The sequence below is a fragment of the Gavialis gangeticus genome, unplaced genomic scaffold, assembly GCF_001723915.1.
Source record: "Gavialis gangeticus isolate Ggan-Ray unplaced genomic scaffold, GavGan_comp1, whole genome shotgun sequence".
Taxonomy (NCBI): Eukaryota; Metazoa; Chordata; order Crocodylia; family Gavialidae; genus Gavialis; species Gavialis gangeticus.
Genome location: NW_017728993.1, coordinates 50,884,450 through 50,901,452, shown reverse-complemented (window position 1 = coordinate 50,901,452; position 17,003 = coordinate 50,884,450). Strand labels below are relative to the sequence as shown.

The 17,003-nt window shown below is 45.1% G+C and overlaps 1 protein-coding gene across 2 annotated transcripts in view; it reads right to left on the bottom strand.

Annotated features, from left to right (window-relative positions):
- PLA2G4A (phospholipase A2 group IVA) overlaps nucleotides 1-17,003 on the bottom strand; it is a 140,168-nt gene that overhangs the window by 77,395 nt on the left and 45,770 nt on the right. For both annotated transcript variants that reach the window (XR_002094706.1, XM_019501734.1), the window contains exon 4: nucleotides 1,659-1,807. Coding sequence is in view for 1 of the 2 variants with exons in the window: in XM_019501734.1 (XP_019357279.1) it covers nucleotides 1,659-1,807 (149 nt within the window). In the remaining variant the exon portion in view is untranslated. The remainder of the gene's footprint in view (nucleotides 1-1,658; nucleotides 1,808-17,003) is intronic.

Sequence of the window (17,003 nt, the reverse complement as noted above, 5' to 3'; positions counted from 1 at the left end):
CTCGGGGGAACAGGGACTCCCCCAATGCCTGCTGGTCCCCTCTGACTAATTTGTAACAGGTCACTAGATCCCCCCTCAGCCTTCTCTTGTGGAGGCTGAACAGGTTCAGGTCCCGTAGCCTCTCCTCATAGGGCCTGCCCTGCTGCCCCCTGATCATGCGAGTGGCCCTCCTCTGGACCCTCTTGATGCTGTCCACATCTCTCTTGAAGTGCGGCGCCCAGAACTGGACGCAGTACTCCAGCTGCAGCCTGACCAGTGCCGCATAGACGGGGAAGATCACCTCCTTGGACCTGCCTGAGATGCATCTGTGGATGCATGACAAGGTACGGTTGGCCTTCCTGACTGCATCCCCACACTGCCGGCCCATGTTCATCTTGGAGTCAATGATGACTCCAAGATCCTTTTCCAAAGGATCTCGGAGTCAGGGAAGTAGTGAAGACTTGATTCAGAAGGCAGAATCCTATTTTACTTTACGTGTCTATGGGGCATTTAACCAACCATGTAAGTTTCATTTTTAGCACTTACATGTAGCTTTGAATTCTATGTTGCTCTCCTCTTGAAACTAAGACACTGCACCTTGTACTTAACATTCATTAGATAAATAGCTGGAAAGCAATGGGAAACTTTTTCTCCTTGGGAGAAGGACCCTGAGCCTTTTATCCAGGGAAACACCGATTCACTGAGCTACAAATCCTTTGACTTGTTCTCTCCCTCCTAGCCCCAGTGGGCCAGCTTTAAGAGGAGCACTAGGAAGTATTCTAACTATTGCCTATTTATGACCTAATGAAATAAAATTACACATTCCCATTTTTCTTGCCAATTCCTAACTTCAGCAAGATACTCTCCCCTTTGTTTGTAAAACAGGGAATCACAAGCTAGGGTTTTAAATCCCTTGAATTTCCTAATATAAGTTGTGCACAGCTAGCAAAATCATGTAGTTTAAGTGACTGGTACTCAAGTCCAGCAAACCAGTTACTTTGTCTTCAAAATGTTGCAGTCATCCATGTGTCACTAGGAATTTTCAGAGCATATCCCATGATTCTCTAAGCTACAGTAAACTGAGTTGCTATAAGGACTCTCTCCTGATCCAATAGGGAACTACATGGGAAGACACTGGAGGACTATTGGAACTCAAATGGTTTAGTCTCAACTGGTTAGCAGCCCACAAAGGATCCCATTTAGGCTTTAGCCTATACCCCCAGAATGACTAAAAATAACTCCAGTTGGGAACACCTCTACAAGTGGGTCAGAAGACTTTGTGGTCAGGGAAGAGTGAAGAATGGGGAGAAATTTAGCTCCACCCTACCCTATTTTCTGGCCAAGTAGCTGAGTCAGGTAAGGGGCAGTAGAAATAAGTAATAATTTGCTGCTATTGTGAAGAACAGCACATTACTAAACCTCTGGAACAGGCAGGGAAGAAATAGTGACTTAGATGCATGCCTTAGAGTCACAATGTTCTAGAGCTACCTCTGGGATGGTGCAGCTTATATAACTTCTCTTGCTCAGCCTCATGGCCAAAGGAACAATCCATCCTTTAACATTAAACAAACATACTGAAATCCTCAGATGATAGATGCTGCATAAGTGCAAAATGTTATTTTAACCCCCCAGATGTTGCTTATCTTCCATGTCCAGTTGCATCTCAGTGCACAACTTACCTCCAGAACATTTTCCTGGTTTGGGTCCAAAATAAACTCAAATGACTCATTCCACACAGGATTAATATCATTATTGATATGCCTTGTCCTCTTTCTACAATCAGGAGCTGATGGGATAAACAGCTCCACATAGGGATCTGGAGTGTCAACTGTAGAGTAACAAACAAATGTGGAAGTAAGACTAAGTTTGAATAAAATTAACCAAAATAAAAAAATAGGCAAAGGTGATTTAATTGCAAATAGATGCATTATATACAGTAATAAATCAAAGATACATGAGTTGATCTTGTTCCCAAAAAGGTCAAAGTAATTACACTATTAACATTCAAAAGAGCAGGACTTGGCTTTGAAAAAGTAAGTGAACCTACAGGGAAACACAGATATTAATAGAAAAATAATTTGATGCTACAACATAGTTGTAGTTATTTAACAGTGCTCCAGATCCTCTTCCTCCACAAACTACCCTGTGATAGCATAAACTATTACCACTTTGGAGCAAATATACCTAGTGAGGTTAGAACAGACATTCAAAAAGCCCAAGGCAGAATCAATCCAAGTTAAATGGTTTTCTTTAAGTGGTGTAGTTTGGATCAGTAGCAAACAGAGCACACATTCATCCTTTGATGGGAAGGGGGGCATATATCTTAGACCGGGTTCCACCATTTTTAAACCAGTATGTGTGGTATGTATGTATTTTAGACCGGTTTTTTCAATCACTTTTTGAATACGTAAAAGTGTAATGTCAGTTCCTTGCCTAAGTGATTTGTAGTTAGAAAGAAAAGATGTTTTGGATTCAGTTTTATGCCCTCGTGAGGGAATCCTAATGCCATCAACAGGCGTTTTTCAGGAAGAGGCACAAGACTGTGCTGCTCATGTACCTTCTAAGGCCCTGAACCACGTCATGAGGCGATCCATGAGTGAAGTCACTGAAATTAATAGAAGTTTGCTCCAGAGTAAGGGTCACTGTATAATCAGGGACTTATTTACATATTTAAATGGTAGGTGTATAGCTCATAATCTAATAACAGCTCCATTTGTATCTAGTGCACAGTACCAGTGATGAAGACAGGATGCTGGGAGAATTAGTAATTGAGTTGTATTTGCCTGTTACTAAAAAAAGGTTGAATGCTGCCGAAGCCTACCTGCCTATCCAGTGAGGGCAAGTATATATATTTTTGACAGATGCATGAAATACCCTTCCAGTTTAACCATCAATATCCTGGTGAAAGAGGGTGAAAAAGAAAGTTTTTCAACTGTTCCAAAACTGCCATAAAACTAATGCAAGGTTGCAATATTTCTCTCACAATCTATTTATATTTAATGAGTATGTGCTGTAGTTCCTTTTGAAAAGATACATATCAGCTTGACCACATCTACTTTTTTATATCAGTTTCAAAGAAGAGGATTCAGATATCAAGATAGCAGGCATACTACAGAACTGCTGCAATATGAAAATGCAATGTTAGTAAAACAAAGTGAGAGCAATGACACATTTAATTAATTTCATATGATACAGAGAATAACTTCTTTTTCCATGTCTCAACTTTATTCATGTCACCCAAATTTATGCAATTGGATTTGTTTTGTTCTCTTTTGCTTTGTTTTTTGGGGGGGAGAAGCAGGATGGGGGGTTTTTTGTTTGTTTTGTGCAGCCATAGTCTTTGATCCTGCAAAAGGAATTGTTATGGATACACTATCAGTCCCCTTACTTTCACTAGGGGCTCTTCATGGGAATTGAACTATTGTAGCTCTTTGCAACATCAAGTGCAATACTGCTGAAACACACCTGCACACTAATAAAGTTAAACCTCTTCATATCTTCTAGGTTGATCACAAGCTAAAATCAGTTCATCTGAGGTCAGAAAATCTAGTCACATCTTTATCAAATAAAATCTTCACAAGTTCTTTTCTCCTTTTTGTCCTGGAACCTATTTCAGGCTCTTAAACATGTAGTTAGCACAGCAACCATCTTCTTGACGATCTTAATGAAAATGATACCCTTAGCTGAACCCTTTAAAATGCCAAATATAGGTGGTCAGAACATTTCTGATTACACAGAACATTTTACACAAATCCTCATGTTAAGTTTAAACAAACTGCTGCTGACACTGCTGCTCCCTTCCCCCCAACCCACAGCTCTGGAAGCTAAGTCAAGAGTGCCTGCAAGAACCACATGACCACTGAAGCTGCAAAATGGAAGGACCCAGCCAGCTAGACCAACGAGAGAATGAAACACAGAGAGAAACACAAATGAAAAGGAGGCAGCTGGCACAATTTGATCAAAATATTCAGCAGGAAATGTTTCAGCACTCCTGGACAGAATAAAAGAAGTCTGAAACTTTGAAAGCTGTCATGAAATGAAGCTGTTGCCCTTCAACCAGGGCCAAAACACCAATAACTGGAAACAGCTATAGGCCATCAAATCTATGAGGCTGTGTACCAAACAATCAAACCTCAAATATTTTATTTATGAATTTCCAAATTGGCATTAAAAAAACCACTTCTTTTTATTCCCGCATTTAGTCTGTGGGAGAATGCCTGTGCGTATTAGCTCATTCTTAAGATGTGAGAGCAGAGAGAGCAGTCTGCCCAATTTTATAAAACTATTTAAGAACCAATAAAAGGATGGGAAGCTCTTTAGAAAAAACAACTCTTAGCTTCCAGAAGGTTAACTCTCTCTATCTGGGTCCTGTTACATGCTGCGCTTTAAGCTGCTCAAATGTTGATTGTTGTTAGTGCTAACTCAAGTTTGGAGCAGTCATACCTTAAGGTGGATAACATACAGTCTGAGGGCCGGCCAGGCAATTTCATCTGGCCCACCAGGCAATTTCATCTGGCTCGTGGGTGCCCACCAATTAATTGTTCCCTGCCCAGCCTGCATGCTTGACTCCCACCCTCATGAGTGTGTGGAAGGGCCCCAGCTTCCAGGAGGAGCTGCTGCTGCCACTGCTTTCCCAGTATCCAGCAGTTCCTCCTCATCTCCCTCCTGCAGTGCTTGATCCAGGCAGTAGGTAGGGAAGCAGCAGGGGTGGGAGAAGGGGGAGCTGCAGTGGGGGCTGTGGAGCTGCAGCTGGGTGGGGGCATGGAGCATGGGGCTAGCAGGAGCACAGAGCTTCTACCCAGGGTGGCAGAAGGAGCGTGGAGCTCAAGTGGGTAGGGTGTGGGTGTGAGGGAAGTTGGGGGGTGTGCTCACACTCCCCCCCCCCCATAGCTGACAGCTCACGCCAGCAGCAGGCGTGAACCCTCAGGGCACTCATTGCCTGCACAAGTGCTGCCGCCCAGTGGCTCACAGCTCCAGCCAGAGCTGCACATGGCAGCAAGAAGCACAGCCAGGCAGGCCACCTCTATCACGTGGGGCTCCCTGCAGCACACATGAAGCTCCCAGCACCTGTGCACCACCAGGGGGAAGCCCCATGCATTGGAGCTGGCTGACTTCCCTGCTCTCTGCCACCATTGAAGCAGGGCTCCCCACCACTTCCGGCAGTCCCAGAAGCTGCACATGGCAGGAGGCAGCAGGGAAGGCAGCCAGTTCCAGCATGTGGGGCTTTCCTGCAGTGGCACATGAGGGCTGAGAGCTGCATGTACACTGTGGGGAGCCCTGCACAATAGAGGCAGGCTGGCCTGGCTGTACTTCTTGCCACCACATGCAGCTCCAGCTGGAGCTGCCTGCCACCAGGCAGCAGTGCCTGCGCAGCGTACAAGCACCCCAAAGTCCCCTGCCTCCTGCTGCTGCTACTGTTAGCAGTGGGGACTGCGTGCCATTGGGGGGGAGGGGTGTGGGGGTGGTCTTCACACTTCCCCACCCTCTCTCACACCCCACAAACCCCACACCCTGTCCCCACAACCCTCCACATATACACACACCCTACACACAGCCACACCCTCTCACAAACCCCTCCTACACACTCCCCCACACCCCACCATACACACATACCCCCAACCACACCCCAAACACAATATAAAAAAGAGTAAGACTTTATTTTTGAACTATTATGCAATTAACTCTATATACACTACACAAACACAAATCAAGATAAAAATATTTTTGAATAAAATTAAAATATGTTATAGTAGGTGTTTGACTTGTAGTGTATAATTTGGGGTTTTTCTGGTTCAAAGATGGCAACCTCCCCTCCCAAAAGGACAACTTCTGGGGGCAAGGGAGGGACTTCCAGTGGCAAAGGTCAAGGGCTAGGGGTGGGATTTCCAGTCCCAAGATGGCGACCAGGGCATGGGGCACCTGTCAATGGATGGGGCTACCCTTGTGGCTCTCCACAGCTCACTAAAACTCATTAAGTGGCCCTCCAGTCTAAATAATTGCCCACCCCTTGAGGCTAAAAACCTTCTGACCATGCCCAACGTACACACCTGGGACTTGCCACTAAAGGGTTTGCAAGCAGAGGGGCCTGACTAGGAGCTACAGCTGCTAGCTGCCACTCCAGGGCTGGTGAGCCAAGACAGGCTTCTAGGCCTGTTCTAGAAGGGAGTACGTAAGAGACAGATTGGCAAAGAGGGGCAGGAACATGAAGCTGGGAGGCACACAGTTAATGGGATGGGGCATGGGAGGTGGAAAGCAAATAAGGAAATGGAGGGTGGGGGTGGAAGAAGGGTGATGAAATGAAATCATCCAGCCACTGAAGGATGAAATACAATAAAAGGAAGTAAAAAAATAATAAGAAATAAAAAGGAATAAAATTAAAGAAGGCCCCATGTTCTAATAATTTTGTATTTGGAATTTGGATGGGGGGGATGGGGGAGATGCCATTCATACTTCCCAGAATGGAAGCAGTGGGAAAAGGCACTTTTAGGGGAGCTACTGTCCTTGCCCTGGGAAGCAAGCCCCAGAGCACGGGGATCCAATCGGGCCCCCTACCTTGTTCCCCTCCCCTCACTAAACCCCACTCCTAGACCCATCCATACTCTGTAACCTAGCTAGCTGCACGTGTTCTGCAGGCTGTTTGCACTGGTGGGCACAGGAAGGTCACACCCCTGAGATGGGAGGATGAGTTGGCTTGGTGCTAGAACTCCCCACCCTACCCCACCCTGCAGTAGAGTTAAGGGGGTGGAAAGTTTGTCCACACTGAACAGAAGGGTGGGAGAGCAGAAACTGCATCCTGGGATACTAGAGGACTACAACTTGGGTGGCTCATCTGTGAGAAGTGGCCATACATTCATGGAACATGAGGGTGGTAATGCGGATCAGGGATAAACCTACCCTGAAATGGTGTAACTATGCTGCCTGAAGTGTACTTGAAACTAGTTTTAGCTGTTAATGTGTGGACAATCCAAGGACTAAGAGCTCCAGGAGCCGCCTAAACATAACGTGTAAAAAAGGCCCCTATTTAAATTTGGTGAAAGTTAGAATTCATAGTTTCCTTCTACTGGAAAATAAACCTGCTTGAATTATTAAGCAACATTGGGTACATATAATTGTTCAGGTCCCCAAGCTAGGTTTAGGAGGCTTACTTTAAGCTGTCTAAACCTAAACTAGGAACAGGCTGAGCAGGCATTTGCTGCTGCTGGCAGTGCTGGGGACAGCCCAAGGTAACCTGGGATGAGGGGAGAGATTGGTAGAATCAGGGGACTAAGGGGCAAGTTTCGGGGTAGTAGTCCTGGATCTGATGCAAGTGGCTGGGCTGTGCTAGGAATGCATACAGACATTCACAAGATCAGGTCAGCCCTTCATAGATCAGATTAATCCTTTCTCAATCTAAAGTTAGTCCACCTTCTGAGATGAAGTAACATAAATCAAGTGTGCCATTTTTTTGGGTTAAGTCTTGAGAACACCCATACAAGTGGGCATTGAGATTGACCTAACTCTGGTTAGGTTAATTTAAATGTAATGGTTGTTCATACCCATAGTCCCTAGTCTCTTCAAGTTGGGATGTGGATAGAATCACAGCTGGCTGAAGTTACCAACATTTTCATTCACTTCAATAGGACTATAGCACCTGGCAAGCCTGGGTATCCTGACAATACTTTGGCATCAAGCACAGCAGACAACTGGCACCAAAAAGACGGACTTCCACACAAACAGCTTGGTTTTGAATTATGACACTTTTGCCAAGTATTTTATTGCTCAAAACCTCATTCCTTCTTTTAAAGTTGAGTTTTTTATTCAACTTTGTGGACCAGCTCTCTTTATTCTTTCCTTATATTCCATAGTCCTCTAAACTCAAAGTACAAATTGCTTTCTGTTGTCAAAATGCCAAGGAAGATCTAACTCCACAAAACAGCATACTTGCATACAGATGCTATTATCATCTTACTTATGAAACCATCTCTAGTCAGTCTGTTGAAACAAAACCTAAACCAAAGGCAGGTTGCAGTTTAACTTAGAAGAAGGTAATATAGGAATGACTGTGAAAAGATATCTTAGTAGCTGAAATTTGCATCAGTAAACAAAACTTCCACTTTCTTTTTTTTTTCCTTTTTACCTCAAGCCAAGATGTTATCACCTGTTCTTTCACATCTGAAAGTCTACTTCACAGTCCTTTCAACTAAGAATATGAACACCTAATCTTTTAAGACTTTCTTGTGAGGCTGGAAAGCACAGATAAAGAATTCATGTACTGATTAAAATACTCATACAAATTATGCAATAACAATAAAAAAGCTTAAACACTGGAGCTAGTAGGGGCAGCAGACAAAAAACTACTTCATAACTAGACAGTCAATTAGTATCACAATAATATTTGACTCAATTCGTATTGTGAAATGCTACTGTCTTTGTAGCTCATAAGCTAACAGTACCTTACTAAGCCTTAACTCCTTCATGCATGATATGCACTTTGCAGCATTATGAATCTTTACAGCTACAGACATGAAAAATATTATTGGTTGATGACGGTACAGTACAATATTTAATCCCTCTGATCTAGCTCTGTGCAATATTTCCATTTACCTATTATAATGAAATTCCTAATCATCTACACTGGTGGTGCTCGACTTTTTTAGCTGGTGGGCTGCATGGGCAGTTCCCAGGCCATCCACAGGCTAGATCCAGCTGATGGTCCGCATGGGGCATGAAGCAGTCATGGCAGGGCCCCATCTGACCCTGCAGAGAGAAACAGGGGTGATCCTGGCTTCAGCTTGGCCCTGCAAGGGGCAGGGAGAGGGCACGATCCAGAATGGGAAGGGGTATGGCTTGGCTTCATCCAACAGCAGGAGTGGGGGAAGGGGGTGTGACCTGGCCTCAACCTCCTCCTGTGTGAGACTCAGGGTTTGGAAAAGAGCAATAGGGAAGGGTGGCTGTATTTACTGCCCCTGGTGCCAAATTTCACAATCCATAGGGACCTCTGATCTATACTATGTTAAGAACAGCCATGTTTCTTTCATATTGTTAGAATATACTCAACCTGCAGAAGATTTCTATAGACATCACTATGGATGAGTTTTTAGAAGATTTAATATAACATGAAGTAGAAGAATATAATTCTATTACACATGAATGCCACGTGCCCCCAGGGGCTGGGGGGGCATAGCGAGCTCCCACAAGCAGCAGCACTGTCAGTGGCGGGAGCATGGCGGCAGCAAGTGGGGAGCTCCCACAGGTGGCCATGGCACTGTTGGCAGAGGGGAGGCGGGTGGCGAGCACCGACCGGCAGTCAGCGACCACCCACAGATGTCGCTGGTGATGTCGGCAGTGGGGCGGGGGTGGCGAGTGGTGAAAAGTGGTGCCTTTTCACAGGGAGTGCACCACACACACATGCACGTGCATGCACCCCCTATGCATTGCCAATGCTATTACAGTTTATTTAAAGAGAATATAAACTAAAAAGTAGTTAAGTACCCATAGGTCTCAGTGAAATAAATAGGAGTTGTAGCATTGACTTTCAACAGGATCAGGCTGGGATCTTAAATTATAATGTTTCTTCTAATTAGGAAATGGTATATGACAACTGAAGATAACAGCTGTACATGGGAACCTACATGTACTTTATGCAATATCAAATAGCATCTACATATAATCTAAAATGCCAATACAAATATTCACTTTACTCTTTAATCTTCACTTTTTAAAAATATTAGGTGGTGAAATTTAATGAGGTTTCATCTTCTGATTTATTTCTGGTAAATTACTAATAATCCAGTTTCTTACATTCAAATGCAACTCTCAAAATAATTAAATTTCACACCTAAAAATCTCTGTGTTAAAATTAATAGGTAACATTGTGGTTAACCTACTCATGAAATAAATTCAGAGTTTTTTTTCTGTTAGAATTTTAAAACTATCCTGCTCACTGTGGTTATCTCTTTGAGTATATTCTAACTGGTAAGTGAGATATAGAAATTACAGAAACTGTTACTCATGCCTAAAAAAACAAGATTGAAGTAAACTCTCTCAAACTTTAGGAGTGTTTTAATTTGCCTGCCAAAATAATAAAAATGACCATAATTATTTTTCATTGTTATCAAAGTATATAAACTTATAAGAATTTTTTTCTTTCTGCATATGTGTGTCATTAGAATCCTAGAATCAAAGAACCAGAAGGGACCTGTAAGATCATCAAGTCTGGTGGGCAGGAGATTATTGGACTCAAGCAAGCTCAATGAAGTGCTTGTCCAGCCTCCTTTTGAATATCTCCAAGGATGGTAACTGCACCACTCCTCCTGGGAGTGTGTTCCAGATACCCTTACAGAAAATAAGTTTTTCCTAATGTCCAATCTACATCTTTCCTCAATTATCCTGTGCTAATTGTGGGAACTGTGCTAATTTTGGGAACTCTCCCACATTCCTGGCAGCTCCAGAGCATCCCCCTGCGCTGCTCTACTGTGTATGCTGGTAGTGCAGCTGAGGCCCCCATGGCACAAGCCATGCAGGCAGGGGCAGCTGGGAAATGGAGTCCCCGGCTGACTGGCAGACCAAAGGTTCCCCATCCCTGCTATAGAGCCTATAGCCCTCAATGTCCACTGCCCAGTCATATGTATCATCCCACCAGATCTTCATCAGCCCAACGAGGTCAAATTCCTCATCTGCCAGAAGGAGTGCCAGTTCATCCTGCTTGCTGCCCATGTTTCTGGCATTCCCATAAAGACACCTGAGTTCACCCCTAGTCATGGCAGTTTTTCTGTTCCACTTCAAGTGCCTCAGAGCGTTGGTACTCCTCCGGATGTCCCCTACTTGAAATTCCTCCCTTGCATCATCTTGGCCAGAGGATTTGTGTACAGCAGTAAATCTACCCTCCCTCCCCTGGACATTTCTAGTTTAAAGCCCTCCTCAGCAAGGCAGAGATTCTCATACAGAAGAGCTTCTTCCCTCTGCCTGGGAGGTGAATACTGTCTCTAGCATGCAGACCAGTGCCATTGAACTGCATACCAAGGTTGAGGAATCCAAAACCAACATGGTGGCACCATCTCTGAAGCCTTCATTTCCATGCATAGTGCATTTGGATTCAATCCTCCACACGGTCCATGAAGCATACGTCTCACCACAGTGATCTTTGCTCAACAGACAATGTACTGTTGTACGATCGAATGTTTGTTCTAAAGTTCAGGTAATGCTCATTGTTCCCATTCATCATGAAATCCCACAAATACTGTGGATACAGTCTGTTTGGAGACAGAATCACTCTAACTTTATGACAATAACTCCAGAATTGGCCATCTGATGGCCTTTCAGCTTGGAAGTTTATACAGTTACAAAATGGCACACCACGTTCATCAATCCACAACTATGTTCCTCAATCTCATCTTCAGTGAATCTATTGTTCCCTACTCTTTCAGCCTGCCTTCTATTGTTTCTGTGAACCCTTTGCTTTTCCATTGCATCTCTTCTATGATCTCCTCTTTGCTCATTTGTTGTGTTTCATCTTACTCTTGCCATTCTTTCTGCATTCAATTGGTGTCTATTTTCTGCTTCACCTTGGTAAGGGTATTATGGGTTAAAGTTAAAGTAAGGGTATTAAGGGACAATGTTTGCTCAGATACCAAGAGTACACCATAACTAATTGAAATCAATCACTAAAAGTCCACAAAAGTGAGCGCAGACATGCTTTTTTGAGCATGACAGACAGAATGACAGAGACATAAAAGGAAGCAAATTATTATAAAGAATTACAGAAAACAATCTTAAAATGACACTTGTGAATTGCTTCTGTGCTAAACTTGCTTCTTAGCCTAAATATTGCAAACATGCAGTTTAGATTGCCAAAGAACAGTGATGTAAAATGCTTACTCAAAAGAGAGAATTCTTAGAGGAAGGGCTCCATAAATTTCAATAGTGTTGCTATGTGTGTGAGTCTAAAATGAGCATTGCACAGTCCAACCAGAAGTACACAGGCTACAGCACTCAACCTTTGCAAAATACAAACACAGTGCTGACATGATGTTGATTTTACTGACATGGTATTGATTTTACCGACAGACTTGTCAAAATTATTTTTCCTTACAGACATACTGAAGTGGGTGAATTGAACCTTGTCTTCCATCAAATTGAAACAATCACACAGAAGTATAAAATAATTCACATACTATTCATTTGCAGAAGCTCCTCTCTTATGTAAAAAGACCTTCTTTCTATGTAATGCAACAAACTGCAAAATGACAGAGTAATGGAGAAGCACAAGAACTTTCAAAGGGGATAAAACATAAGTTTTCATCAATTTTTTTCTAAACAATTGTTTCTTCTAATTTTCTCAATCTTTCTAAATAAAGAAGTGCTAACAGAAAGAAAGCAGTCATTTTTCTATTAAAAAATCTGTTTGCAGAAAATGGATTTTGCTAGATTAGTTTCACACTACATGTAAAGCGATGAGAAACTACAGCTTTCATTTTACACTTTTATTTACAGTCTTAAATTATATATCTCCACTCTCTTGCCCCATCATGAATATGTATATATGCATGACCCATCATGACCCATCTCTCTCTCTCTCTCTTTCTTTCACACACACACACGCGCACACACACACACACACACACACACACACAAATAGGACCGTGTAAAGCTTTGGTTGCTGATTCGATTCAGAGGAGATTTGGCCCAACTCCGCGACTGAATCTCTGAAACCAAATTGAATCAGGAGACCCATTATTAATCTCTCTGAACTGAACCAGAAGCCTCCGATTCGATTTAGAGAGATTCGGAGAGATTCAACGATTTGGACATAGACACAGCTTTATATGTTTTTTCTACATACCTCAAGCACTTCTGGTCCACTTCCAGGGCCACCACAGAGCACATGGAGGATCCCCCTGCACCCTGGCTCAATGACTGGTGCCTCCTGGGTCTGTGGGGGGGAGCACCCAGGGTCCCCCTGCAGCCAATCGCCAAGCCAGGGAAGTGCAGAGGTAGGGCATCTCCCACGCACTCAGCAGCAGACCCAGGGGTAGACCGGAAGTACTTCCGGTCCACTTCCAGGTCTGCCACCGAGCATGCGGGGGGGGAGGGGGGCATGCTCCATCAACCCACCATCTCAGCATTCAAGTGCTGCACCTGGAATCTTCAAGTACCTATAAAAATCATATAAAGCTATGTCTATGGCCAAATCACTGATTTTCTGAATCAGAATTGAATCTTCACATTAGGATTTGGCTGAATTGAATTGGGACAGTGATCCGAATTCAGTGAATTGAATCACTGTCCCCCGAACTGGGCTGAATCCAAATCCAAATTGAATATGGCCTGCTTCGCACACACCTAATACACACACACACATATATACACACACACACACACACACTTTATACACACACACACACACACTTTATACACACACACACACTTTATACACACACACACACACACACACACACACACACACAGGGCAAGGCAGCAAATTTGATATTGAACCATGGTTAGATTTGGTGATCAGATGGCTGAACTTAGTATCTCCTGAGCTGTTCTTGTTAGTGTATAATTTGCTATTTATATTATAGAATATCTCAAGGAAAAATGTAGGCTGTTTCATGGAAATAATCCTTGATCTGAATCACTTACAACATTCATGTTCTGCTTCAGGCCTATAGCATAGGAGCATATTAACCTCATTGTCTTCACTGCACCATTCAAATCGGTTTATTCCACTATAATCAGATGAAGCCCTGTGTGTGCTCACAGGACAGAGTCCCTGCCCCCACAAGGGAGCTAGGGAGGCTTTTTCATCAACAACCAAGACTCTACCACGGGCTTCACAACCTGTGGAGCACTGAGGAACCTATGTGCTGTCCCGACTTCCTAGCCTATAAAGTATGCTGCCTGCCAGGGGCCCGTGTCTGAGATGTTATGGAGAGGATCCCCAGGCTTGTCTAGCCCTTCAACTACTACCCCATGCGCCTCATCCATTTAGGAACAAATGACACAGCCAGGAGCAATCCAGACCAGGTCATGAGTGACTACAGGGCTCTGGGGGCTAGGTTCAAGGGGTCGGAGGCTCAGGTACTCTTTTTTTCTGTGCTCCCTGTTGTAGTCCATGGTCTTAAGAGGGAAGGATGCATCAAGGAAAGGAACCAATGTCTCCGGCAGTGTTGCCACTGAGAGGGCTTCGGTTTTCTCAGACACAGCAAGCACTTCAGTGAGAGACGACTCCTAGGAACAGACAACATCTGCCTCACGTGGAAAGGTAAGTCTCTGTTCTCAGCCAGGATGGCCAATCTTCTAGATAGGGCTTTAAACTAAGATTGCAGGGGGACAGGGAAACACTGACTGGAGCTTGCCCTGGGACCAACATCAAGGGCCTCAGTAAGAGGACTCCAGTGCCTGTACACTAATGCCAGGAGCAAGGGGAATAAGCAAGAGGATTCTCCAGTGGGCATTAAACCTAGTAGGGATTACAGAGACCTGGTGGGACTCCTCACACAATTGAAATGTAGCAATAGAGGGCTATGCCCTGCATAGAAGGGACCAAGTAGGGAAGAAAGGTGGAGGTGTAGCTCTCTATGTGAAGAAGCAGTACTCCTCCTCAGAGGCTGACATAGACTGCAAAAAAAAATGGCTTGAAACCCTCTGGGTCAAGCTGCAGCGGGGAGTGGGGGGCGGCAACAGAGACCTAACTGTAGGTGTATACTACAAACCACCAAACCAGGGGGAGAACCCAATCTAGAGTTTGTCCAAGAACTGACAGAGGTTGTGTGTGCAAGGGACTTGGTTGTCATGGACAACTTCACAGAACCCCTAACAAAGCTCTTCCAAAATGTGTGGTGCTCCAGAGAAGTCCCTGAGGTCTGGAAGAGGTATAATGTTGTGCCCATCTTCAAGAAGGAGAGAAGGGAAGACAAGGGTAGCTACAGGCCAGTTAGCCTAACTTCTATCCCAGGGAAAATCCTGGAAAAATTCTTTAAGAAGTCTATGTGCACTAGGCTTACAGCAGGTAGGATTCTGAATGACAGCCAGCATGGCTTCGTTGTTACCAGGTCTTGTCATACCAACCTCATCTCCTTTTATGATCAGGTAACTCACCACCTGAATAAGAGAGAGGAGGTTGATCTTGTATACTTTGACTTCTAAAAAGCTTTTGATCTGGTATCCCATGATGTTCTCACAAGAAAATTGGAGGATTATGGGCTTAACTGCAAGATACTTAGGTGGGTAGGAAGCTGGCTGTGGGGTAGGAATTCTATAAAATTCTAATGAACGAATCTGTGTCATCTTGGCGAGAAGTGGCCAGTGGTGTCCTGAAGGGGTCAGTGCTTGGTCCAATATTATTCAACAACTTCATCAATCATTTGGATGTGGGGGTGAAGAGCTCTGTCCCGGGAAATGCTGTGATGAAGAATACTTACCGGCAGCTCGGACCACAGCACACGAGGGGCGGAAGGAGGAGCCCGGGCAGCTCATCAGTCACCTGTTTGTTCAGCTGTGGCTGGCCGGTGATGTCAATGCTAAACGCCGGCCGGCACAAATAAAAATGGCAGCGCACACTGCAGTTGGTGCAGAGAGACAAAGAGGAGAGCTGCCGCCACTGCCAGTAGCAGAGAGGCCACTCCCCACGGGACCCAGGGGTCAGAGCCAGCTGGATTGAATGCAGGCAGACTGAGGAGGAACCCCTCAACGTCGATCCGCACAGGACAGCAAAGAACCGACCGGAGCACCGTCCAGAGACATCGACAGGGAGATCAGGAGAGATGAAATGGACGGCAGGTGGGAGTGTGGAGGTGATGGGGCATGGAAGGAGTCACGTCGGGGAGAAGAGGACCCCCGGGAGAACCCCAGGGGGGTTGCTGTCGGGGTGGATATTGCTGCCGGATCCAAATGGGTCGCTGAGCAGGTGAGAGGGTGGATGTAGAAGCGACGGGAAGGAGCTGATGACCCGTTGCCCTTAGAGACCCGGGAAGGGTCATAGGGAAGCCAGAGGGGCAGGCTGCCCAGTGATCCTTTTTTGTGTGAAGGCATTTTTTTTTGGTCATTTTCCCCAGCCACGGGGCGCAGGAGGGGAAGTGGGTCCCCAAGTAGTGGGGCTGAGCCTAAACCCTAGAGAATTGGTCTTGCACGTATATTTTCTTTTTCTTCTTTTCTCCCCCCCCCCCAAGGGAGGTGTAACGGAGAGGCAGGCTAGGGAGATGAGGTTCTCATCGTGGGTACCCTCTCCCCGGAAGGAGGAGGACGCCGGATGGACATCGCTCCATAGGAGGCGTGAGGCTGGGGTGTAGGGATGGTGGAGCCCAGTGAGTAACTGCCGGGGAGCCATGGGCCAATGAGCACCCCCTGAAGGACAACCCCGCACACTGAGGTCTAACAAGTCATGACAGGCGAGTGCAGGGTCGGAGACTCGGGCAGGAGACACTGGCTTAAGCAACAACGTGAACCTGAGAGGCGCATGAAACCTATCACTCGAGCAAAAGGTGCCTGAGAGCAGCTGTTCGAGGCCCGATGGTTACAAGCTCAATGGCCAAGTTCTTGGATGACACCAAGTTTTGGGGAAACATGGTCATGCTTGAAGATATGCTGCAGATACAGGCAGACCTAGACAGCTGGAAAGTTGGGTGGACCAAAACCAGGTGAATTTCAATATCAAGAAATGTAAAGTGCTCCACCTGGGGACAAACAATCCCCTGCACCCCTACAGGCTTGGATATGCCAATCTGACCAGCACTACTAATAAAAGGACCCCCAGGGACCTGGGGGTAATAACAGACCACAGTATGAACATGAGCCAGCAGCGCGACACTGTAGCCAGCAGGGCTAATAATACCCTGGCATGCATCAATCAATGCATCTCCAGCAAAACCAAGGAAATGATTCTTCCACTCTACTTGGCATTAGTGAGGCTGCAGCTGGACTACTGCATCCAATTCTGGGTGCCGCACTTTAACAAGGATATGGTACAGCTTGAGAGAGTCCAGAGAAGGGCCACCTTTATGATCAGAGACTTGCACAGCAAGCCATACGAGGAAAGGCTGAGGGAC